At 41.9% G+C, this 27,505-nt stretch overlaps 1 protein-coding gene across 2 annotated transcripts in view; it reads right to left on the reverse strand.

The window, feature by feature from the left end:
* FRMPD2 (FERM and PDZ domain containing 2) overlaps positions 1-27,505 on the reverse strand; it is a 102,450-nt gene that overhangs the window by 40,519 nt on the left and 34,426 nt on the right. The window contains exons 11-13 of one of the 2 annotated variants that reach the window (XM_017885507.1): positions 16,209-16,361; positions 11,000-11,185; positions 5,041-5,197 (exon numbers count right to left, since the gene is read on the reverse strand). In XM_017885507.1, coding sequence (XP_017740996.1) covers positions 5,041-5,197; positions 11,000-11,185; positions 16,209-16,361 — 496 coding nt within the window. Of the gene's footprint in view, positions 1-5,040; positions 5,198-10,999; positions 11,186-16,208; positions 16,365-27,505 lie in introns of both variants that reach the window. The other variant, XM_017885506.1, reaches the window with a different exon arrangement.

A 27,505-nucleotide genomic window follows, 5' to 3' on the forward strand; every position in this document is an offset into this window, starting at 1 on the left:
TGCTGAACAGCCTGCAAGCTGGCATGAAAAACAACCAGAGACCAGAGAGGAGGAGTCAGGGCAAAGAATACAGCAGGACTGGGGGCAGAGTGGGAAGTGTCTGGCATGCCATTCTAGAAGAAGTTTGAGCTTGTCCCTGCAGACAGCAGAGAGCCATTAACAAGTTTTCAGTATGGAAGAAAATGATCGGATTGGTCCTTTTGAAATGTCACTCTGAAGGCTGAGAAGGACAATTATCCGGGACATGAGTACCAGCAGCAAGTCCATCATGTGATGTGCCTCCATTTCAAGGATATGACATGTGTTGGGTTCCCCCAGCTTTGACATTGCTCTCTCTCTGTTTTTGGTGACAAGTGGGGTGGGAAGAGAGGGTGCAGGCCCAGACACTCCCAGTTTTCTGCAGGGAGGCTGGGTGGACCCATTTGAACAAGACAAATATCACGGCAAAGAGAGGTGTGTGAGAGGAAGAGATCAATTACGGATGCCCTGAGCTTGAGGGATGTGTGGGACCATCAGCTGGAGGAGGCCAGTTCTCAGCTGCATGTAATCACTGAAAAGGGTGTCTGCAGAGAGAGTTTCTAAAATGAAGAAATATTTTAAAAAGCAAGGAAACTTTGTCTAAACTCATCCTTTCAACGCAAATAAATGTTAGATTCCTAAAAACTCCTAAGACGGTAGAATGTGTAGTTTGAGAAAACAGCCTGTTACAAGCCAAATAGGCCTGAAAGGACTAATTTTACAAGTGAGCTCATGAAATCTTTATAAATATTTTACAGTCACTGAAATCAGGCAATAAAAGCAATATCAATGGTGTTTCACACACTGTTCTCAGCAATAGCAGGTAAGTCAGGTATAATTAATTTACATTTGTCACCTCCAGCTCCCTGGAAATATCCTGGAACCACCAGCCTGTGGTTTCAATGAAATGTTGATATGTTCATCTGGTTCTGCTGCAAATAACAAAATAAGCTACCGTAATTTTCTGCATTTGGTTCTGCATCTGAAAGTTCAGCAATTTTGTTTCCCAGTTGACCCCAACTCCTGGGCCAGCCCCAGAGCCCAATGACACAGCTCCCACATGAATTGGCTGGCACTGAACAAAACCTCCGTGAGCAGGAGCCACCATTACTACTCTCACACTGAGCACAGAACGCCAGACATTGAGCTGGAAATGTTACACGCACGCACCTTCCCGCTTGAGCACAACACAAACCGACAGGATGGTCTGTATGCGCCAATGAGGACACTCCAGCTCCGAAAGGGGAAGTGAGCTGCCCAAAGTCACACAGCTAGAAAGTGGCACTCCCCTCAGTCTACCGGACTCCACAGGCCACATTCCAAATCAGTGTTTCTGAAGCTTATATGTACATTCAAATCACTTGGGTTCTTTTTAAAAGGCAGATTCAGATTCTGAAGATCTGGAGTGGGGCTTGCAATTCTGCATCCTTTGCAAGCTCCCAGATGACATGTATGCTGCAGCTCCAGAAACCATGCTCTGAACACGAAGGGTGTAAACCACTGTATTATATTGTTCCCTTTTGTAACCAAAGAAGAACTAATGCTAAGAGATTGACAGCAGCTGTGGTAAAGCCAGTGTGCAAAACCAAGTCTCTCTAGCACTGAATTCTATGCTCTGGCTGGTTATAAAAGGCCATAGTACAGACGCCAGGCCCCAACAGCCACAGGTTCAAACCTTGACTAGGCCTTCCACTAAGCAGCCAGCACATTACTTAACTTTTCCAAGCCTCAGTTTGCTCCTCCCCATAATGCTGGTATATGCCTCCAGGGGCTGCTTGACCAGGGCAGTTTGAGAAAACAATAAATTATGAACATAAGGGAGGTAATTAGTGTAAGTACTTAGCATAACATCACAAAAGTTAGTAATAACAATAGTGAATAGCTCCATAGCACTTCGTAAACGCTCAGTAAATATTAATTTGTCTTATGTGATATGTGCCCCATTTTAACCAATAGTCTCACTCTTAGTTATAACAATAATACATGTTCATTGTTGTAAGTTTAATAAATATCGAAAAAGTATTGCAGAGAAAACAGTCATGCCTGCATGCCTAACTCCCAAAGGTAATAACAAGTAACATTTTGGTGCAGTTCATTTCTGTATTCTTTCTTATCTTAAAATACATTAATATTAACCAAATTAGTGTGGTGTGTCTATCTATAACTATGCTATTCAATACAGTAGGCACATGTGGTTGTTTAAATTTAAATATAAATGGATGAAAATTAAATAACATTGAAAATTTAATCCCTCAGTTCTTGTTGCCTCCTTTGAAGTGTCCAATAGTGTGAACAAATGTGAACTTAAAAGAGCCAGTCCCTGAAGATGGATTCTGAGCAACTAACTGGGCCCAAATTTAAAATAGATTGCTTTGGCTATTCAGGCTCTTTTTAGATCCCATACGTATTTTAGAATAGTTTTTTCTAATTCTGTGAAGAATGACATTGGTAGTTTGATAGGAATAGCACTGAATCTGTAAATTGCTTTGGGCAGTATGGCTATTTTTACAATATTGATTCTTCCAATCCATAAGCATAGAATGTTTTTCCATTTATTTGTGTCATCTCTTATTTCTTTCAGCAGTGTTTTGTAGTTCTCCTTGTAGAGATTGTTCAACCTTCCTGGTTAGCTGTATCCCCGGGTATTTCATTTTCTTTGTGGCTATTGTTTAAGTGGGATTGTGCTCTTGATTTCACTCTCAGCCTGAGATGTTGTTGGTATATAGAGATGCTACCGATTTTTGTACATTGATTTTGTATCCAGCAACATGGATCGAGCTGAAAGCCAAATTCCTAAGGAAATTAATGCAGGAACAGAAAATCAAATACCACATGTTCTTCCTTATAAGCAGGAGCTAAGCATTGATCAGACATAGACATAAATATGGGAACATAAATATGGGAACATAGACACTGTGGACTACTAGAGGGTGGAGGAAGGTGAGGTGGGTTAGAAAACTACCTATCAGCTTCTATGCTCACTACCAGGGTGACTGGATCCATACTCCAAACCTCTCAGCATCACATAATATTCCCATGTAACAAATCTGCACAAGTACCCCCTGCATATAAAATAAAAGTTGAAATTTTTCTGAAAAAAAAATGAGTTCAGGCAAAAAAAATCCTACCATACTAGGTACCTTAAAGTTTTAAGATATGGTCCTGATAAAACAAGGGTATTTATATTTTTTGAATTTAGAAGCACAGTAAGCAAAAGATCTGCTAAGCAACCAAAAGTAGGAGAATGTGATGAGTTACATTTCTCACTGTAATTGCTAAGCAGCATCAAATAGCTTCCTGATTGGTACAAGTGGCTTCCAGGGCTGTTTAATAGGACATTCCTTGTCATTCTTGTTGGTAGGTAATCTTCAACTGCTCTGCATTCAGGTCACCGTGCTGTTCACCTGATCTCTAGATTATGTGTACTGCAGAAGCATTTTAGTGTTTTTCCTTGCAAGGATTCCAATCTAAACACAAATTACAAACTCTGCCTCTTCAGTAATCTGGTCCTGCTATGAATTTAATACCAAACTCTCAGTTAAGGGTGATACAGTCGATGACTACAGCCATTATGGCAAGGACCATGGTGTATCATTACACTACTTCCTCTTCCTGGGCACACAGGAACTCCTCCCTTTCCAACCCCTTTTGTAGTTGTCATGGGGGCCGTGTGACAATGTTCTGTTAATGAAATGCAGATGGAAGGAATATGAGTCACTTTGAGGTCTGTCTCTTAAAACATCTTGTGCAATTTTACACCTCTCTCTTTCCTTTCTGGAGTAATTGTTCTAGATAATGGAGCTCTCTGTGGAAGCAGCCAAGACCCCAAGTCACTGGAGGAGAGCTGCAAAATAGCCAGACTGAGAAGCACCTGAGAAGCAAACTTTTGCTGTATTAAGCCATTGAAATTTCAATGTTTATTTGTTACCTTTTGTCCAAAATTGTATTGTTTCATAAGCAAATAAAAACTAAAAGCTAAAAAATATAAATAAATAAACAAAACAGAGCCAAGCAGCCATTTGGTGATTAGAGGTCACACAGGTACTCTGAGTTCCCTGAATACCCACACTTCTGTTTAACAATGGGACTTTAGAGTTCACCTGAACCAACCAATCAGAGCTCACCTGCCTCCTCAAATAAGGGCTCAGCTGCATCAGCTAGTCAGAACTGCACCACATCAACCAATCTGAACTAAGCAAGTTTGAATACTTCATTTGCATAAATGAACTTGATTGGGAACCTCGGTGGGAACTTTCTCTATAAAAGTCAAACCCTCTCTTTGTTCTCTAGAACACACCTTTGTTTTATACCAAGGTTGTGCCTTCTGCTTTTGCAGACTGTAACGGGAATAAAGTCTTTTTCCTTTGAATTCCTTTTCCAAAAACTTTTGTTAATGATAGGTCTGCATTGCTAGTGACTCCCACACTGAACAATGCAGATATTTCCATCATTGAAGAAAGTGTCATTGGACGGTGCTAGCTAGACACAGTCTTATAACTTCCTTTTCCTCACTTAGCACCATATCATGTAGTTTCACACATCTCAGTGTCCAAAAACTGATTTTACTGTCTGACTTATATAGATGTTCTTGGTTTATTTATCTGGTCTTCTATGTTTGGATACTTAGATTGCTTTCAAATGGTCACTGTCATAAACGACACCTAGTAGACGTCCAAGGGCAGCAACTTTTGGGTATGTCTATATTGATTATCTTAGGATAAATATCTAGCTACAAGTAAAATTATGGGGTCAACAGGACATGCACTTTTTAGGGCTTTTGATATATATTTCCAATTGCACTCTGAAAAGATCATATCAATTTACCCTCCCAGTGTTATTTATTTTAGTACTTGCCAACATGAGAAAATAAAACTATATTTCATTTTTACTGTATTTCTGTCATTGTTAGAGAGATTTACAACTCTATTAGAGGTACCCAGATCAATTGTTTCTATTTACACAAATTATTTTATGAAATAACAAACTGTCACAGTGTATATGGGGAATATAGCTTCTACTCACCAAATAAAACATGGGAAGGCTGCCCAGAACCCATCTGTGCATTAAACCCATGCTGGGCTGAGCAGAGGTCCAGTAAGTATTTACTGGTCTTGGCTGAATCCGTGACAAACGTGTGCTTCTTCCCAGTGACACTGCTTGTGATGGTGAACTTTTTTTGCTGAAGGAAGCAAACACAGACTTTAAATACACTGATCATCCACAACTCTCCACTGATGCACAACTGCAAGAAAATGCTCGGTCCCTCAGTTCCACATCCTGTAGCAGGCATCCACGGGTGCATGGCAGATGCTGTCTGACTATGGCTTGATATTCTTCTTAGCGTAAAGAAAATCCCTCTTTTTAGTTTTTTCTTCATTCATCAATCAAATTGTTTATCAAACAATTACTATTTTCCAAGGAGCATGCTGGGTGAAGAGAATATGAAGTGGGTCAGGTACATTGACCTCAGCAAGGACGGAACCTAACCCTCAGTGTGCATTATGAAAAGCCACTAAGTATTCCCATTGCTTTTATTGTACAAACTCCAAGAAGTTGTAGACAAAATCTCAACTAGTCAGGTTATGAAAAAGATAAAAACACCTGTGTATTATAATATTTCTGGCTATAACGTGGCAGATTCTGTTCTAAATGCTTTATGAGTATGAATTTATTTTGTCTTCACAACTACAGAATAAGAGAGATTCTATCACTTTTTTTATTCTGCAGATGAAAAATAAAAAAGCAAGAGTCCTCAAAATGCCACAGGAATTGAGGTCACACCACAAAGAAATGCTTCCCCACATTAAACCTTCAAGGCCCAGAAACAAAGGGATAGTATTTGTCCAGCTCACTGGGCTAAACTGGGGAAGATGACCTATATGAGCCTACCTGTATAGAGCCTTATGAAAAACACACAAATTTTTGCAATATATTATTCTGATAATAACAATAAAATATAAATATAGGTGATATTAAATATTAATTCATATAAAACTTCCAAATAAAGTCTTCATTCTGGGTATTCTATCTATTTCAATAAGAACTTTCAGCTTGCTCCTATAAAGATAACTTTATAGGGCCGGGTGCGGTGGCTCAAGCCTCGTAATACCCAGCACTTGGGAAAAGGGGCTGGGAGAGCGGGAGGAGTGGTAATGCAGTCAAGGATCAAGGTAAGGAATCGAGACCAATTCTGGCTAACAGGCCGCATCGAACCCCGTCTCCTACTTAAAAAAAGATACAAAAAACTAGCCAGGCGTGTGCGGGCCACCTGGGTAGGTCGGCGCAGCTACTCGGTGAGGAAGGCCTGAGTGCCAGAGAACTAGGCGTGAAAGCCCGGGGGGCGAGGGCTTGCAGTTGGCCGAGAGTCACGCCCTGAGCTTCTTTCCACCGCCTTGGGGGCAGCAGTAGCCTAATGACGCCCATCCCTCAAAAAAAAAAAAAAAAAAAAAAAAAGATAACTTTATAGAAACAGGGCTTATGCTTGAAAGGGCTCCCAGAAACCCCTGATCCTCTTTAAGGCTAATCTCTTTTAATTCCTGATAGTCACCATTTCCAAGAAATTCCATTCATGCATGTCAGATATCAACAAAAGGCAGATAAATATTCATTGCTTTTTCTCTGAGAAACTCCTTTTTACCATTAACTTAATTTTAGATAAGTTGTTCATTCTCTATATATTCTACTTTTACTGACAAGTATAGTGCTAAGCCTCCTTGTGCTAATAGGAATGGATTCTGAATCCAATTGAACTGTACTATAACTAGTATTTCTTTAAATAATGTGTTGTCTCAAGCATTCATAAATGCTGCTCCACTACTCATAATGATTCTTCTTTAGTACTCAACAGATCATTTTATCCACACTTTTTCAAAGTTGAATATTTGGTTGAAATCCAAACACTTTGTCACTACACACTGATAGTCTTTCATGCAATCCTGATAGTTTTATATTAAGTTTATCCAGATATTAAGCAATTTTTATATGAACAAGTCACTCTTCTTTTGAGACGGGGTCTCGCTCTGTCACCCAGTCTGGAGTGCAGCGACACAATCATAACTCACTGATACCTTAAAGTGCTGGGTTCAAGCAATCCTCCCACCTCAGCCTCCCAAGTAGCTGGGATCACAGGCAGGCACCACCACATCCAGCTAATTTTTGTATTTTTTAAGTAGAGACAGGGGTATCGCTATGTTGCCCAGGCTGGTCTCGAACTCCTAGGCTTAAGTGATCCTCCTCAGCCTCTCAAAGTGCTGGAATTACAGGGGTGAGCCACTGTGTCTTGCAAGAATAAATCACTTTTTAAAATGTAATAACTATTTTTTAACAAATCTGAGAAGAGAGAATCATTCACACAGACACATACAAACAAACACACACACCAAAGTTTCTTTCAGCTTATAAACTCTCAGCAAAACTCTGCTTTCAGATGCCAGTGCTCCAAGGTATCAAACACCAGAGTGGAATGTTGATCCTATTTCTTGACATAAAGGTGAAAACAGTCTTTACTGTAGTGGTTTGGATTTTATTTCCATTTGTCACCATTTTGATAACATCATATAATGGAAAATTCTTATCCGCAAACTTTCGCATAGGCAAGCTGCTGCTCTGATGATGTATACGATGATGTATAACTCCAATCTCTGAGTTTTCAGCACCAGCATGAAATCCCTTCTTTACACTTCTGTGGTTGCAGTATAAACATATTAGTTTGGTGCAAAAGTAATCGCGGTTTTTGCCGTTAAAAGTAATGGCGAAAACCGCAATTACTCTTGCACGCACCTAATTCATAGCAGGTGCTTCTGTAACATGCTGGTTTCAAAGCATCAGTTTACCATTTTGAATATTTTTCATCCCTAGGAGTTTTTTATTATTTTTTTTTCTGTTGCTATTTGTTCACCTGCTTGATTATTTGTTTTGATACATCTTTGTATCAAATACAAATAATAGTTTTCTAGGCAGGGGAGATTTGCCATCAAGCTAATGAAACTGAAACTCCAGGGCCCTAAGCTCCTGGGAGGAGCCCTGGCAATGCATTCACATGGTCTTATCATACGCAGAAAGTAAGATGTTTTCACCCCAGTTGGTTAAGACCACTGACTCTTTCTACTCAGACACACCCTCCTTGCCACTCACCTTCGCATCAGGTGGTATTGGGTGACATGGACCAGATCTCTCTAAGAAGTTGAGATGGGGATATACTTGGTTTAGATTTAGTTGGATTTATTTAGGTGATTTGAAGGCTCTTCTGGAATAGTTGCTTTATTGCTAGCCATCCCAGAATACTCCTTCCATTTGTCTAACTCAACTAAAATCTCAGCAGAAAGTTGCAGGGCCAGTAGCCAGATGAAATTGACCATGCTCTATAATACCCAGCCCCCGAAGGAAGCATGAGCTGTACAGAGCCAGTAGCTGATCTACAAGTTTTTGCACTCATCAGAAATGAAAACTATAATTTAGTTCTCAAAAATACTATCCAACTGAAATGCTTCCCTATCAGGGATATACTCTATAATTGTGTATACTGCATTATCAATACATCATATGAATTTTTTATGAGAATCCCATGAAATAGAATTTGTTAAGTTTCACGCATTTGCAGCAAAGAACTCTGTTGCAGCACTAGAAAGAGCAAAAATGTTTCATGCAAAGCTGCGTGTTTCATGCATCCTATTAATCGTTTCAATAATAAAAACATTTCAATCCACCATGCTAGAAGAAAAGCTAAACTATATTTCTATCCTCTCTAGAGAAAATTATATAACAAAAGTTTCATCATATGGAAAATAATCAGAGTATGCCATTAAAATTTGGAAGGAAAAAAGTATTATAGACATCGTCAGGAAGTTAATAAAATATTACTTGCTGGCTTTTGTGATATCTGCAGGATTTGTTCAGCTTTTAAAATTCATAAAGTTTTGTGATTTCTTTTCTCATTCTAAATAAACATTTCTTTCATGCCATCTATTGTAACGTTGTATTCTTTTTCATAAAGAGGGCCCCACATAGCATGTATCTGCTTCTGTTTCTATGTATTTCTCTTCAGAGATTTAACTAGTGTTGATAACCCAGAACAGTTACTAACATGCATAGGTTTATTGTTCTAGAAGGAACAGGTTTTTGATTGAACAATCAAACCACACATGGATGCCAACACATCTACGAATCATATTCTTTGGAAATGTCATCTTTCTCTATTTCCTTTGCTGCTTTGGTGCAGGCTGGCAAGATGAATGATCTGTAATTGTTTGAAGAATTTTGGCCTCAGGTATTAAAAAGCAAAACTGAGACCAGTTTCCTGAGTTAATTTTCATGTTATTCACTGAATTCCCTATTTTGTTCTTACAGAAGCATAAAGAGTTCAAGTCATTATCTGCGTAAGATGCTTGGTTTGCAGCAAGCTGCCGATGACATTACTTCATCTGATGACTGTTCTGTAAAAATAAGTTATTCACACCAAGGAAGAGGATGATCATCAGAGAATGGAACCCCTAATTAAGTATTTTTTGAGCTACTAAGTTTGTCTTCAGAGCCTGATGACTTCCCAGTTTTAATCAAGAAATTAATCAACTAATTTAATCAGGAAATCCCCTGGTGGGGGGGGGGGAATAAATACCTGTACAAGTTAAACCAATGTATATATAAAGTACTTACTTAAGGGGACTGTTGAGCTTTACAGCTTCAAAAAATTCCATTTTAAAATTACTTTTAGGTTATCTGCATTTTATGAATATTTTGAAACAGTGCATTGAAAAATCTGAACAATTAAACATGCAATAAAAAATAAGTAATGTAGTAGTATTAAATTCATTAAACAAAGTTCTTCATATAATCTTTCAGTTTAGTTAAAGTAATTTGAGTAATTAAAATTCTGAAAAATTCACAAATATAAATTCATTTGAGTTTGGTCAAAATAATTTGGAAAAAAAAGTCAGTTTCCTGATAATATATGGACCACTTGAATAAACTCAATTAAATTGTGCTCAATTATTATTTATTTTTATATGTAAGCTTTTTTCCTGAAAACAAACAACAATTTATTATGAAATTGTATCTTGACGATGTGTTAACTTCAAAGCCAGGATGGAAGAAATAAAAGAAACATCCTGAAAATGAATGAAAGCAATTATGTTCTACTCAGGAAACTCTAACATCAAATAATAATACAAATAGTGATCTAGTCAGAAAATGTTTTTAACCATAGAGAAAACTAAATAGGAAACAAATATTTTTTCATGGGCCACAAGATAAAGAACTTCATATTTTATAATAAATCGTCACTGAAGTGACACAGGTACTGACTGGAACAACCACAGGACAGCCAGAGGCTGTCAGCCACCAGGGTACAGTGCCAGAGTGACTCACTTCAGGAGATAGAAATATGCATGCAAATAGTGTTCAAGTAGATTTCAAATGTTGTATACTTAATGGGGATTTTCTATCCAAAAATAGACTTTGAAACTTTTAAGAGCTATCAAAATTTTGCAATCCTCAGTGTCCCGTAGCACATCTTTAGTCCTCAGAGACAGACCAGAGGCCTTGGCACATCGTGTGCTAAGGGAAAATTAAAACACAGGAAGAAGTTACCAAACCTTTCAGGCTCCACTCAACCTAAACTACACTCTCAACATCCATTTCCCATCTCCAACTTTGCTCTCAACATTAATGGAGTCTCCAAATTAAGAAAACTTTACCCAGAAGGGAAGTGTAGCCCTTTAGACCAATGGCTGTTCTTGGGGATATGTGGGGGTCCAGGCAAGGAATAGTAGGGAAGAAATGGCCTCCTGAGGACCTCCCAAAATCCCCTGGCAGACTTCTTCCAAATATCCTTCAATGCATCAGAATGCAGGTTAACAAACAGACAGGTTGTGAGAACGTTTGGTCAGGAGAAAGCCACGTGACCCACGACCCACTGCTCCTCTAAATGGCCAACAAATTAGAGGAAAATGAAGTGCAGGTTATTTATCAACTGAGCTGCACTCACATAAGTAGAAATCTTTCCAGTTTCTCTCCACTGAAACCGTAAAGTTGCAATTCTGCTGTTGTTTTTCACTTCATATACTACAACACCTTTGGCACAGATCCCCAGGGCCATCTGCTCTTCTGGCCTCCTCTTCTCTGAGAATACTTGGTGAACCAGCACACCGTATTCTGGGAGCTGCTGAGTGACCTGGAGCAGAAAAAGGCTGATTTAGAAACAGGCACATGGTTTAAAATAATGGGCCTCACGTCATTCACTCCATGCAAAACACATTGATAGGCGTTCTGAAAAGAAAGAGTAGGATCATCCCATAAGTTTAGGAAACACTGGATCGAACAGATTTATTTGCTACGTACAGAATTTCTCTGCACCTCTGATATGATGGAATTTTCCTTTTTTTCTTTTTTTTTTGTAACCCAAGGAATACTTTTCTCATGGAATACCTAAAATAGTACTTAGAACACAGTTATTATGAAAATAACACAGTAGAATAATAATATTCTGAATAAGTTTTTTAGAATTCATACCCTTCTGGGACATCTCATAGTAAGAGATTTCTTTTCCTGGTTATGTCAGAGTCTATAATATTTTCTGTTCCAACCCCCTTACATGACAGATACAAAAACTGCGGCTAAGGCATAGAAAGCAACCTTCCAGATCACCAGTATTAGTTGTGAACTGCAGAGAAAATGACAATTCACTTTGGCACTCCTCACCACGCAGCAATGCCTTCGTGGGGGTCCCCATAGCCCAAGGTCTTGCCTCTGTTTACTAGGTTAGGGGAATAAATTTTGCCAGAGGCCATGGGTCAACTGGAGCTGGGGACTGCATTAGGCCACCAACTTCTTAAGAGACCAGAATATAAAATGAACACAAATGTTTCTACACCTGAATGGCTGTCACTTTCCCACCCTGGGCTTTCCCAACCTCTTCTTCACCAGGAAGACGCCAGTCCCCATCAGAAAGTTGATGTGTCTCTGGGTCCCACAGCCAGGACCTCTTGCTCCATGCATTTGAAGCCCTCTCAGAAGGGTTGTATTGCTGAGATCTGGTATCCCATTCCTACCCCCAACCAGAGAGCATCATGTCCTATCCAATCTCTCTCATCCCCAGGCAAGGTCACAAAAACAGGGACAAATTATGGCTTTTGAGAGCTTCTTTCTCAGGCTCCTTGCCCATTCACTGTTGATGAAGTCCGTGCAGACAGCTTATGCTGCCTGCAGACTCCACAGCTCTTCACACAGGGTTCAGATTACATTTCTGAACCCTAAGCCTCCTTCATTTAACTTTGGAGAGACCCTGTCATCATCATCATCATCATCATGATTATCATCGTCATCATAATCAGTCAGTATCCTCATCATCATACAAATCAGTATTTACTGAGCGCTGGTGCTGAAATATCCAGTGGCCAGACTGGGCATGTGATTAAAGTTTAACAAAGCAGGACCATCCCAAGATAACTAGGTAGATGTTTTTAAAGAATTCGGTGTGATATTTCTTTTAAAAATAAGCATTAATAAGTAGTCCTCATTAGGATAAAGACACCTTTGCTAGACTTATACTTCTTCAATTGTTTAGTATTAGTTTATATTCTAATTTATTGTTTAACTATACAAAGAGAGATATGATACTTTTCAGTTCTTTGGGCCTCAAGATTCCTACTGGTAAAGCACCATGCTAAGCCTCTCCCAGCATAATTTCATTATTATTTAATCTTCAGAACAATCACAGAGATGGTGAAGCTATCCCTTTTCTAAGTAATCTGTCCAAGTTCCTGCTTTGGAGTCAGGAATAGAAATATGGAAAGATGAGCCTGTTTGCTCCTGAGTCTTCACTCTTAACAACTGAAATACAGGGAATCCAAAAGGCCTGGAAACATAGGCGAATATACTTAATGTTGTCAATGGCATCTTCATCTGTAAAACAATAAAATAATGACGTCTACCTCCATTCCCTGTCTGCTAGGGAGTCTCCTAGGATGCTTCTCCTGGCCCTGTTTGCATTGCTATTGCTGGGTGTCCTTTCAAAGGGTCATTTCCTCTCCATGTGCTTTGGGCCATCTTACTACAAGGCCTGTCCTCCTTACAACAGGCAGCAAAGTTGAGATGGGACCAAGCACTCCTGGCTGCAGCCACACAGCACCCTTGCTGTATTGAACGTTCTTCTAAACAAATGGATTGTTATTTCTGGATATTCATCAAGGGGTTCAGAATTCATCTTCTCTGACCTCATAATTACACCCGTGGGTATTTACCCTAAGAAAATATGCTGAATAATCAGGACAACCCCTTCTCATAATGCTGTTCAGTACAGATTTGTGGGGTGATTTGGGGAAACCAGCTCCTGGAAGTAAACAGTTTCCTAAAAACAGTACTGCCTTAAAATTGATTATCAGGCAGCCTTTACAAAGGATATTTATAAAGCATTTGTAATTATCAGGAGAGTGCATTTGTTGTAGTGCTAAGTGGGAGAAACTACAAGATACAACCAGTATGATTTCAATAGCAAGAAAAAAATATTTTAATAACCTATTACAACCCTCAACTATGTAGGAAAATGGCTCCATGGTTGAGGAAGTTAGGAAAACACTGAATTCACCTTAAACAGATTATTCTGAGATTAATACGCTAATATAGTTGTGAATCTACAGACAGACTATGGTATTCAGTGCTCCCCAAAATGGACTTTTGCCCAGTCTGTTGCTAGTATGAGATGCTGAACTGTCAGAGTTAGTCATTAGTGAACCGGGGGCCAAGAGGCAGCCTCCCAATAATGATTTTCTCCTTTTTCTAATGAAACACAAGAGCCATGAGGAGCTATAATTAAATAATCCAGTGATTGCTTGTAGAGTAGTAACTGAGCTCTGGGGTGGGCTCTGAGGACCCAGGGCCCTCCAGGCATTTATAGCCCAGTAGAAGGGATGGAAAGTGTCCAGAAAGGACTGCAGTGCAAGGTGTCTTAGCAATATGTATCAACAATGTTCAAAATGTTTATTACCTTCCACCCAGTAACTCCACTCATGAGATTCTATCCCTAAGGAATGAAGCAGAAATACAGCTAAGATTTATATGCAAAAGATGCTAATCTCAGTATCGTTTTAAATAGTCCCATATTGGAAACTATTTGTATGTTAAACAATAGAGCATTGAGAGAAAAAAGTAGGGTACAACATACGTTAATTCAAAAGAAGTTTTCAAATGTTTAGATTTATGGGATTATATGCATACATAAAAGTGCATATATAATATAAAGCTAATTTTAAACATATATGCATATACACATATATAGGAATGCACAGAACAAACAGAGAAGGATGAATATACCAAAATATAACTGTGCTATCTCCAGGCAGCAGAATTATGAGGAAATGTTTACTTTTATAATCAGGGAGGGGGAGAAAACCTTTAACAAACCCTCACCCTAATGAGAGGCTCCCAGTGTGCTCTGGGGGTGATGACAGAGCCCTGTCTAGTGTCTCCGTCTGTACCACAGGCAGGTAACACCAGTGTTAACAACCCCAACCAGTCTACCAAGGGGAGCTGCAAAAGCAAGAGTGCTCCTTGAAACCGATAAAGATTACATGTAAACGAAATAAAATCTATTCAGTGCTTTCGGTGAATGGGGGAAAATTGGTTTCCTGTATTTTTGCTTCTGAGCCTGGTAGTTTCCTTTACAATCATTTTTCATCATTCAACCAGGAAGCGAGGGACCCTGACAGTGAACTCAGCACTCAAAGCCAGGGTCTGGGCAGAGGCCAGAAGGTAACGTCCATCCTACAGGCGTCTATTGCAGGGTTGGGTCCTTGGCCTCTAGACTGGATTCTGCAGTTCTGTGGCTCTGTGACCACTCATCATCAGGTGGCTTTGAAGTCTCCACTGGTCCTTCATCAAGGGAATGCTTTGTCCCCTTGACAGGGAACACGTGTGCAGCCCGGACTATGGAGTGCCCTGATCATGCTTTGCCAGTGCTTCTCAAACGAAACGCTTGCAGGCTACACTATGTTAGATACAGGGATAGTTCTGCAAAATGACTGGCTGAAAAGCAAAGGACCGACCTCATGTTGGCTGTTCTGTTTTCAAGTACCCATCTCAATTAAGGGCTAGAAAACACAGACGGAATATTTCTACCTGACTTCTGTACAGAGAAATATACAAATCTCCTAGCTTCCTTTTAAAACTGCTCCCCCAATCAAATGGCCCAGCCTCTATCCTGTCCTGGGGAAGCTGCGAGTGTCCTCTCACTTGCCCCCCAGCTGTATCTGCACAGGCACAGTAGCCACTCCCTGCCTGGTCCCCATATCTTGACATAGAGTAGCTGGTATTGTTCTTGTTCCATTGAGCGTTTATTGAGTTGTGCGCCTGTGGGTAGACCGCAATCCTCCCCACAAGACGTGGGGCTTCCTGGGAACAAAGAGCATATGCTTTTTTGTCTCCATTTTCCAGTGCCTGGCCCACAGCAAGGGGAGGTTGTGGAGTAGCAAAGACTATTCATCATTGTGTGTGCCCACACGGGGGTACTGCAGTGCCACTGTTTCTGCCCTGCTGGTGAAGAGACAGCGGGCTCAAGCTGTACCCCTGTGCACAGGCCACAGCAGCTGTGCTGTGTTGAGGACTGCTGCCTGGAGGGCTGCAAACTTGGGGTTTTGCAACGGCTTTTCTCTGGCTCAAGCTCTGATCTTGTACTACTGCTGTCCCATGTGTCAACTATAAGAAACGTGGTCTCCCTGCTTGGAGGAAAGTGTCTGGAATGCTGATCTAAGATTTGGCCGGGCACAGTGGCTCACGCCTGTAGTCCCAGCACTCTGGGAGGCCAAGGCAGGTGGATTACCTGAGGTCAGCAGTTTGAGACCAGCCTGGCCAACATGGGGAAACCCTGTCTCTACTAAAATACAAAAATTAGTGGGGCATGGTGGCAGGCACCTGTAATCCCAGAGCGAGACTCCGTCTCAAAAAAAATAAATAAATAAATAAGGAAAAGCCCTACCACACTCACCCCAGCTCACTAAATCCTACCCTCTTTGGCGTCATTTCCAATGCCAGCTGCTTCCAGAAGCCTCTCCTTGCCCCTCCCTCCCTCTTAGAGCTCCACCCTTGCTCATGCCTCCTTGTGGGTCTGCACACACCTGGACCCCTTGAGAAGGCTCCAGAGGGGATTGCTGACTGCATTCCCTTGAAGACCAACACCTCTCTCCAGGTCAGGAAGGCCTTACCCTCAAGAACTCCAGCTCAGCATCCTCTCCCCAGAGTGCAGAGCTGAGCCGGTGCATCTCTGAGACTTCGACTTGGACACGTAAAACAGTCATCCTCTCGATCAGACTTGCTGGGATGTAATCTTCAACGTGAAAGTATGGCTTACTCTCCACCTGCTGGAAGTAAGATGCAGAGGGGGAGGGCATGATCAAGACACTGTCCGGGGGACTCTGAGCAGAATGAAAACATTATCTGTAGTCACAATTCCAGGAGAGCTCCAGAGAAAGACACTTCCTCGAGGTGCCCACCTGGGAAATTATTTTCCACTATACTAGAAACAGGGCCAAACCCTAGGACATGAACAGAAAAGAGAGAGTAAAGGAGCTGTTTTTGAGCCCCTTTTTATGCAGGTAGTTCACAGAACACATAAGGCTCTTCTGATTCTCACAGGAATACTCTGAAGACGGCATTGTCATTGCCATTGCCAAGAGGAGCAAGAGAGAGGTCACTCAACAGGGCAAAGCTCACACCACTTGAAAGTGATAGAAAAAAGATTTGTTCACCCCAAACCCTCACACTTTCCATGACGTATGTTTTACCAAAAGGCACAGCAAAACCTTGGCCCCAAAACTCCATGTTTTTTCTTAATTCATTTAGCATTTCTGTCTACTTGCACTCCCAGAACATTGTGTCTTCTCACCAGGAAGGTCTTAGCTTTGGCATCATTGCTGCACAAGAAAGTGTTCAAGGAGTAGCCCCCTGAAAAAGGGGAGACTGGATACCCCCACCCCACCTTCGTCAAGTCTGTTCTTTGAGAGACTGAGGCTGCATCCCCGCTAGGAGAGGATAGCAGGTCGAATCACTCACTGCTTGATGGTGAGTTCCCTGAACACAGACTCTGGGGCAGGCAGAAGTCTGCAGAAGTCCACGCAGGAGTGATATTGAGGTCCAATATACAGAATGAGGAATGCAGGACCAGGCAGAGGGAGAAGCTGACTTTTCCTTTGTATTCCCAAATCAACATGTCCTGGTCTCAGGATGCCCTTGCCAGCCTAACCCTGGGCAAGCCATTTCCCTCCAGTTGAGAACAGTTACTCATGAGGAAGGCAGCTAGGATCTGGGAGAATCTGGCCTCGTTGGGGCTGGGGGTGAACGAGTTGGCCTGAGGGGGGATCTGAAGGGAAGAGCACAGTGTCCGCCACCTCCCACTCTCCTGATGTAGCATGTCCCCATGTGGCCATGGACCAAGAATCCTCAGGCTGGTGCTGGCTCGTGCTGGTTTTGAGCTCAGCTCCACCACAAACGGAGAGACATTGTTCAGCAGGCTAGTGCGTAAAAAGCATTTAGAATGCTATTAGAGTGGCCAAATTCCAGAACACTGGCAACACCATGCTGGTGAGGATGTGGAACAACAGGAACTCTCAATCATTGCTGGTGGGATTGCAAAATGGCACAGCCATTTTAGAAGACAGTTTGGTGGTTTTTCATAGAACTAAACATATGTTTACCATACAATCGAGCAATCGTGCTCCTTGGTAATTACCAAAAGGAGTTGAAAACTTATGTCCACACAAAAACCTGCACACAGATGTTTATAGCAGCCTTACTCATAATTGCCAAAACTTAGAAGCAAATGATGTCCCTCAGTGGGTGAATGGATAAATAAACTGTTACATCCAGACAATGCAATATTGTTCAGTGCTAAAAAGAAATGAGCTGTCAAGCCATGAAAAGACATGGAAGAGTCTAAAATGCATATTACTAGGTGAAAGAAGTAGGTGTGTAAAGACTACATACTGTATGATCCTAGATGTATGATATTCTGGAAAAAGCAAAACTATGGAAGTGTAAAAAGATCAGGGGTTTGGAGGCAGGGAGAAATAAATAAGTGGAGCATAGAGGATTTTTAGGGCCATGAAATTACTCTGTAAGATGCTTGAAAACTGGTTATACAAATTGAGTAATTATTGTCATATTCAACTAAATCAGAGTCCAGGAACCAGGAAGAAAATGAATTCGGGGCACATAGCACCTGCTCCAAGAATTAAATTTTTCCAACAGCCCAACTACTGAAAGGACTTGCTGTAACCCTAAGACCAATTTTACCTAGTAGCTGCTGAAAAGACCTGCTGGGACTCTAAGACTTGTTTCACCTCCCACTGTCACTCACCAATCAGTTTTCAGTTCCCAAAAGCTTCTCAAGTGCTGATGAGTTTTCCTTCAAAACTACAACATTTTTATTCCTAAGAAAAATCTCAACCTTCTCTTCGTTCTTGAGACACACCAAAGACCATCCAGTATGTGAGTATACCCCAAACTGCAATTCTTGCTTCCCAAACAAATTGTTTTAAATTTAGAGATTCATCTCCATATTTTATTTGACTTCAACAATAGCATAATGGTGGATACATGTCTTTATACATTTGTCAAAACCCATAGAATGTACAACATCAAGCGTGAACCTCAGTGTAAATTATGAGCTCTCAGTGGTAATGGTGTGTCAATGTAGGTTCATTGATTGTAACAAATGTACCTTCTGGTGCAGGATTTTTATGTTGTCTGTAGGAGAAGGCCGTGCATGTCAAGGGGCAGGGGATATATGAAAACTCCCTATATTTTCAAATCAAATTTACTGTGAATCCAAAACTGTTCCAAACATTAAAGTCTATTAAAACATTTATTTTAAAAAAGCATTTAGGATCTTTGACCCAGGATCCTTTTGGTAGGAATATATCCAAGAGAAAAGTCCATAAGGGACTGAAAAAACTCTGGGGTCAAGTACACTTGTTTTTATGGCGTTTATAAAACAGAAAAATCAGATGCAATTTAAATGATAATAATAGTAGTTATCACTCACATAGTGCTACTGGATGAATACCCCACAATACAAGAACGAAGAAGTGAAGGAAGACTGGGAAGGCATAGCAGGCTGCCACTCCAGAGGATCACTAGGAAGGCCACTGGAGGACATGTACAATTGAGTGAGAAAGAAGAATGCAAATCGAATGTGGTGAAGTTCACAACTGTGTAAAAACCCCCGCATGTGATCAAGGCAGGGAGAGAATGCACCCAGAGGAAAGTTATTCTGCTGTGATGATGTGATTAAGGAGATTTATTTTTATACTAAATTGTCTTTGTCTCCCTTTTTAAAATGCAAATGTAATCATGTTGCTTCCCTGCTTAAAATTCTTCAGGGGCTCCCAATCTTTCACAACAGTGGTTTCCAAGTTATTTTTTTCAGTAACAGAACCATTTATCAAAGAAAATATAAGCCCCTTAGGAGGCCACACTGTCTTCCCAGATACAACAGGTGGCCGCCACCCAGCTTCACAGCCACCGAGGCTCAGGCAGCGAACAGGCCAGACTTCTCCTCTTGCCCTTTCAATGACACAGAGAGGGACTCTCCTTTCTGAGGCCTCACTCAATGCCCTTTGAAGTGTCCATTGCAGCACCAGGCATATAGCAAAGCAATGTGAAGTGAGCCCTGGTCGCGCTCTTTCTAGCTTACCTAACCTCAGAGTCACAACTTTCTCAATGGCAAGCACCAGCTTTTCAGGGTTGATGTAAGAATTCAATGGTGCCAAGCCCAGAGCAGACCTTCCACAAATCAAGACTGAGTAAGTGGTTGTATAAATGAATGGGTTTGCGTAAACTTACTGGCCTTTACAAACATGAGACAGGAAAAAGGTCTGCCTTCAGGGGCCATATGGGGGCAGCAGAGAGCACCTCAGAAATATCCTCGGGGCAGTAGACAGGTTAAGGCTTGGCAGGATTTGGGGATGGGGAAGCAGAAGGAGGAGAATGAGATGACACTGAGCCAGAAGCAGGGTGAGATCAGTCAGAAACTGGACGGGCACAGGAAAGCACCATAATGGAGTGTTGGTGCTGGTCCATTTTATGTGTCAACTTGACTGGGCCATGGGGTGCCCAGATATTTGGTCAAATATTCTGGGTGTGACTGTGAGGGTGTTTTTGTACTTGACTGACACTTAAATCCATACACTGAATAAAGCAGATGGCCCTCCCTAATGTGAGTGGACCTCATCCAATCTGTTGAAGGACTGAATTAAACAAAAAGACTGACCCTCCTGTGGAGAAGCAGCTCCTCTCTGCCTGACTCTCTTCATGCCAGGATGCAGGTCTTTTCTTGCCTTTGGGCTCAGGCTTGGACTGGAACTGCACCATTGGCCCTCCCAGGTTTCCGGCTTGCTAACTGCACAACTTGAAGCTTCTCAGCCTACATAACCACATGAGCCAATGCCTTCTAATACATCTCTAGATAGATAGACAGAAAGACATATAGATGATAGATAGATAATAGATACATAGATAGATACATAGGCAGAAGATAGATACATAGATGATAGATAGATGATAGATAGATAGATAGATAGATAGATAGATAGATAGATAGATAGATAGATGGATAGATAGATAGATACATAGATACATAGATGGATAGATAGATAGATACATAGATACATAGATGGATAGATAGATAGATAGATAGATAGATAGATAGATAGATAGATAGATAGATAACTATCCATTAGTTCTGTTTCTCTAGAAAACCTGGACTATTATAGGCTCATAGAGACAGGTCTGAGCCCCTGGAGCCCTGGGGCAGCAGACTCTGCTATACTGACTCCAGGTCTGAGTAAGAGACTATTACTCAAACTCCCACCTGCCTCTAGTGGATCTGACCTGTGGTCCCCAACAACTCTAAGCGCTAGAGTTAAACTCAGGTTTGACATCCTGTATCTGAATCTACAGACTGAAGGTTAGCTGTTGTGTTATTTTATATTAGAGCACTATAATGCTGGAGGAAGGAAAAGGAAAGCTTGTAAGCATAGGTACCACACATGCATTGCCACCTTTCACCTTTACAGCAGATTTGCAAGAGATTGATGATTATTTTCCATTTTGCAGATGAAAAAGCCAAGGCTCAGAGAGAAAACATGCCAAGGCCATATGGCTACTGAACCAGAGGCCACAGCAAGAATGTCAACTGATTCACTGGGACACTCCTGGCTTAGAGCACCCTCCTCCCAGGACTCTGCAGTGTAGCACCACAAGGAAAAGAAGAAGGTGGCCTAGGCATGAAAAAGGCCCTAGGCCCAGGTACTGAGGGCAGGAAAGAATTCAAGGGTAAGCAGTGACAGGGCTTGTCAAAAGGGCAGGAAGGAGGTTAAGGGGTCCAGGCCAGCTCTGAGATACTGTCTCCCTGGGGCAGTGTCAGGGGCAGAAAGTGAACTTCCAGTCCCCATGGACCAGGGTAGGCCCAGGAGAGCGGACAGATGGGAACTGAACTACAGTTCCTTGACAAGCCAACTGCTGATGTTCCGATGGATGACTGTCATCTGTAGTGTCTTCCAGTCCAGGAGTTTCAGCTCCATTCATTCACAACTCTTGCACAAACTCCCTGTGCTTCAAGCACTGCTTTGGTGCTGGAGAAATGGCTACACAAAGCAGACAAAAAAGCCCTTACCCTCAGGTGTTTTCTATGCTAATGATCAATAAAATGAATTCATCATCCCACGTGATGATAAATGCTGTGAACAAAAACCCTGCAGGGTGAAGGAATATGCAGGGACTTCGAAGACCCCAGGACACAGCAGCACCTTCCGAAGCTGTAGCGGTAGGAAAGCAAGACAATGTTGGGAGAGTCTGAGAAGTGTTTTTCGAAACGCAGTCTGTAACCCATTGGTGAGCTATGAATCAATTTAGGGGCCCATAATCAGCATTTTTAAAATTAATGAAAATATAATAGGAGATATCAATGTGCATTGCATATAGAAAGGTTGCACCTTATTTCCTGAGGTTTTTGCTTCAGTTCTGTTCTATATACTTGTGTGCGTGTTGGGTTTTAATGTCCATTTATCCATGGGACATGGCAAAAAAAATGTTTACAACCCCACTGTTCTCACTGCTTTAACTGTTGGGCTTGTCCCTGCCCTTCAGTCCAGTTCCAGAGCCAAGGCAGGCAAGTTATAACTGAGGTCACTCACAGCCCTCCCCATCTATCCCACATACCCTATGAGGGATAAGACACAGAACTCTGCGAAGGTGTTCACACCCAGTGGTGGCTACTGCTTCTCTTTCTCAGACTCAGGGTGTATTAATCTACTGGAGTTGCCATAACAAATACTAACTGGGGAGCTTAAACAATAGAAATTCATTTTCTCATAGTTCTGGGGGCTGGAAGTCCAAGACCAAGGCTTCCACAGGTTTGGTTTCTCCCAAGGCCTCTCTCCTTGGCTTGCTGACAGCCGCCTTCTCCCTGTGTCCTCACATGGCCTTTCCTCTGTACTTGTGCCTCCCTGGTGTTTCTTCGTATGTCCAAACTTCTTCTTCTTATAAGAGCACCAGTCAGATTGGATCAGGGCCCACCTTAACAGTCTCACCCAAAATTAATCACCTCTTTAAAGGTCCTAACTCCAAATACAGTCACCTTCTGAGGTACTGGTAATTAGGGGTTCTACATATGAATTTGGGGGCTCAAGACTCAGCCCATAATACAAGGTCTGACCCCGGTGATGTAGCAGACTAGAACTTTAGGTAAACATGGTTTCTTTGTTCACCAATGATATAACATCTCTGACCACTCTGACCACTAGCTGCCCACTGTTGGTGGACATGTATTTCCGGCCACATGTGACTATTCATCTTCTTTTTGGAAACGGGAAACCATCCTTCCTCCCTCTCAGTCTATGCACTTTGCAGTGTGAGCTCTATCCCTGCCTCCTAGGGTGACCATGGGGTTAGACTCAAGTCTAACCAATCAAAGCATGACATCCTCCTACACAATGATTGGCTTCAGGTGGGCACATGACTCTGTCAGCACCAATGGGACAGAAACCCACGATTTCCATGCCATTTCCAAGGGAGAGACTCTCTTTCTTGCACAGGGCTGGAACCTGGAGGGTGGAATTGGAAAGCCATGAAACGCAAATTTGACAGGAGAGCACAGCTCAGAGACACAAGAAGCCCAAGTCCTGCTGACATCATGTGAGTTCCTATCACCCAGGGTCCAAGGTAAGAGTGATTGGGCTGGAAGCTTGTCAAAGGGATGCTATGGGGCTGAGAAAGAACCAGAACCCTTCAGTTTTGCAAGCCAGTAAATGACATGTTTTATTCAAGCCAGCCTGAGCTTGATTTGCTATCACTGGTAATCAACAGAATGCTGTCCAATCACCTATGCTGGCCAAGGGTATGGGAGGATGCTAAAAATGACCCAGTGGGTCCACTTGTGGGGCCAGGAACTCTAGGGGATTGATACTGACCTTGAAAGGTATATAACATTGAGACAGATGAGCAGACATTATGGGAAAGGGCATTCAAAGGCCCAAGTACCTGCCAGCTCTTAGGATTTCAAGGATTTAAAGGTCCTTTTGAAGATTTCTGGGGCAGAAGGGTGGGGTGGGTGTGGTTAACATTTCATTGTTTCTTCTTCTTCTTTTTTTTTTTTTTTAAGCAGTGAATTCCTCCTTCACGCAGTGAAGGTCTCTTAAAGAAGGTCTCTTAAAGAAGACCATCTCTTCTCCAGGCTAAGCATTCCCCAGTGGTATCCAGCATTTGTCACATGACAGTGGTGAGTGCTATCCAAGATAAAGCCCACTGTGCTGACTGGGAGGTCACCAGGGAAGAGATTGGTGGAAACTTCCCCTCCTTTGCTCCTTCCTCTCTGCTCCTACTGATGCATCCAGAGATGGACTCCACATTCAGATGCAATGTCACACTGCTTGGTCTCTGTTGAGGTCTGTTCCCTAGCCTTTCCTTTCATCCAGAACATGGGCAGGAGATGGGGGAAGTGCTGCATAAACCCCGAAAGCAAAATTACACTGCTCTCTATAACAGCTCAAGGGGTTGGTTTCTCCTTCCTGCCTTGTGTCCCCATTTTAAATCCTAATTAGGTAAGTAAATACATTAGCATAATCCTTCCCTACTAATAGGCATCTGAAAATCAAATAACAAGTAATTAACTCCATTAACTCCCTGAGGATTATAACAGAGGACTATCCTAGGCAGTTAAATCAAAGAAACTTGCATATGATTCTGCTGCAGGGGCAAGGGCAAGGGCTTGGCCAACAAGATTAGAATTGCCATTTGAGAAGAGTGTATCCCAGAAGAATCAGCATTGGCCTTGGAGTAACACATCTGGGCTCAAATTTAGACTTTACAATGTACTAGCCACATGAACTTCAGATCACTCTTCTAGGAAACTGCGTGATAATATCAACTCTATGATATTATCACACCAATTTACAATGTTGCCGTGAGAGCTGAGTTAACATAAATCGAAAATGTCTAGGTAAATGCCAGGTACATAGTGATCTTTTAATAAAGGTTGGCTGTTACTATTCAAAGCAAGACTAAGCAAAAAGAACAAATCTGGAGACATTACATTACCTGATTTCAAACTACACTATAAGGCCATAGTCACCAGAACAGTATGATACTGGTATAAAAATAGGTATACAAACCAATGGAACAAAATAGAGACTCCAGATAAAAAGCAAAACACTTACAGTCAATTGATTTTTGACAAAGCAAACAAAAACGTAACGTGGGGAAAGGACACCCCATTCAACAAATGGTGCTGGGATAATTCGCAAGCCACATGTAGAAGAATGAAACTGGATCCTCATCTCTCACCTTATACAAAAATCAACTCAAGATGGATCAAAGACTTAAATCTAAAACCTGAAACCATAAAAATTTGAGAAGATAACATTAGAAAAAACTTTCTAGATACTGGCTTAGGCAAAGACTTCATGACCAAGAATCCAAAAGCAAACGTAACAAAAACAAAGATAAATAGATGGGTTTTAATTAACCTAAAAAGCTTCTGCACAGCAAAAGAAGTAATCAGCAAAGTAAACACACAACCCACAGAATAGGAGAAAATCTTTGCAATCTATTCATCCAACAAAGGACTAATATCCAGAATCTATAAAGAACTCAAACAAATCAGCAAGAAAAAAAGTGAACAATTTCATCAGAAAGTAGATTAAGGACATGAACAAACAATTCTCAAAAGAAGAGATACAAATGGTCAGGGGCAATTCCAAGATGGCCGAATAAGAACAGCTGCAGTCTATAGCTCCCAGAGTGAGCGACGCAGAAGACAGGTGATTTCTGCATTTCCAACTGAGGTACCGGGTTCATCTCACTGAGGCGTGTCAGACAGTAGGTGCAGGACAGTGGGCCCAGACCACTGAGCATGAGCCGAAGCAGGACAAGGCATCGCCTCACCCAGGAAGTGCAAGCAGTCAGGGTATTCCTTTTCCTAGCCAAGGGAAGCTGTGACAGACAGCACCTGGAAAATCGGGTCACTCCCACCCTAATACTGCACTTTTCCAAAGGTCTTAGCAAACGGCACACCAGGAGATTATATCCCATGCCTGGCTCAGAGGGTCCCACACCCATGGAGCCTCACTCAGTGCCAGCACAGCAGTCTGAGATTGAACTGCAAGGCAGCAGCGAGGCTGCGGGAGGGGTGCCCACCATTGCTGAGGCTTGAGTAGGTGAAAAAAGCAGCAGGGAAGTTCAAACTGGGTGAAGCCCACCACAGCTCAAGGAGGCCTGCCTGTCTCTGTAGACTCCACCTTTGGGGGCAGGGCATAGCTGAACAAAAGGGAGCAGAAACCTCTGCAGACTTAAATGTCCCTGTCTGACAGCTTTGAAGAGAGTAGGGGTTCTCCCAGCACAGAGCTGGAGATCTGAGAACCGATAGACTGCCTCCTCAAGTGGGTCCCTGATCCCCGAGTAGCCTAACTGGGAGGCACCCACCAGTAGGAGCAGACTGACACCTCACATGGTAGGATACCCCTCCGAGATGAAGCTTCCAGGGGAACAATCAGGCAGCAACATTTGCTGTTCAGCAACATTCACTGCTCTGCATCCTCTGCTGCTGATACCCAGGTAAACAGGGTCTGGAGTGGACCTCCGGCAAACTCCAACAGACCTGCAGCTGAGAGTCCTGACTGTTAGAAGGAAAACTAACAAACAGAAAGGACATCCACACCAAAACCCCATCTGTACGTCACCATCACCAAAGACCAAGTAGCCTAACTGGGAGGCACCCACCAGTAGGAGCAGACTGACAAGGTCGGTAGATAAAACCACAAAGATGGGGAAAAAACAGAGCAGATGAACTGAAAATGCTAAAAATCAGAGTGCCTCTCCCCCTCCAAAGGAATGCAGCTCCTTGCCAGCAATGGAACAAAGCTGGACGGAGAATGACTTTGACGAGCTGAGAGAAAAAGGCTTCAGATGATCAAACTTCTCCAAACTAAAGGAGGAAGTTCGAAACCATCACAAAGAAGCTAAAAACCTTGAAAAAAGATTAGACGAATGGTTAACTAGAATAACCAGCGTAGAGAAGTCCTTAAATGACCTAATGGAGCTGAAAACCATGACACCAGGACTACGTGGCAAATGCACAAGCTTCAATAGCTGATTCAATCAGCTGGAAGAAAGGGTATCAGTGATTGAAATCAAATGAATGAAATGAAGTGAAAGAGAAGTTTAGAGAAAAAAGAGTAAAAAAAAAAAAAATGAAGCCTCCAACAAATATGCGACTATGTGAAAAGACCAAATGTACATCTGATTGGTGTACCTGAAAGTGACAGGGAGAATGGAACCAAGTTGGAAAACACACTGCAGGATATTATCCAGGAGAACTCCCCCAACCGAGCAAGGCAGGCCAACATTCAAATTCAGGATATACAGAGAATGCAACAAAGATACTCCTTGAGAAGAACAACTCCAAGACACAAAATTGTCAGATTCACCAAAGTTGAAATGAAGGAAAAAATGTTAAGGGCAGCCAGAGAGAAAGGTCAGGTTACCTACAAAGGAAAACCCATCAGTCTAACAGTGGATCTCCTGGCAGAAACTCTACAGGCCGGAAGAGAGTGGGGGCCAATATTCAACATTCTTAAAGAAAAGAATTTTCAACCCAGAATTTCATATCCAGTCAAAATAAGCTTCATAAGTGAAGGAGAAATAAAATCCTTTACAGACAAGCAAATGCTGAGAGATTTTTGTCACCACCAGGCCTGCCCTACAAGAGCTCCTGAAGGAAGCACTAAACATGGAAAGGAACAACAGGTACCAACTACTGCAAAAACATGCCAAATTGTAAAGACCACTGATGCTAGGAAGAAACTGCATCAACTAACGAGCAAAATAACCAGCTAACATCATAATGACAAGATCAAATTCACACACAACAATATTAACCTTAAATGTAAATGGGCTAAATGCTCTAATTAAAAGACACAGACTGGTAAATTGGATAAAGAGTCAAGAC

The sequence above is a fragment of the Rhinopithecus bieti genome, unplaced genomic scaffold (assembly GCF_001698545.2).
Source record: "Rhinopithecus bieti isolate Rb0 unplaced genomic scaffold, ASM169854v2 scaffold_15143, whole genome shotgun sequence".
NCBI classification, from domain to species: Eukaryota; Metazoa; Chordata; class Mammalia; order Primates; family Cercopithecidae; genus Rhinopithecus; species Rhinopithecus bieti.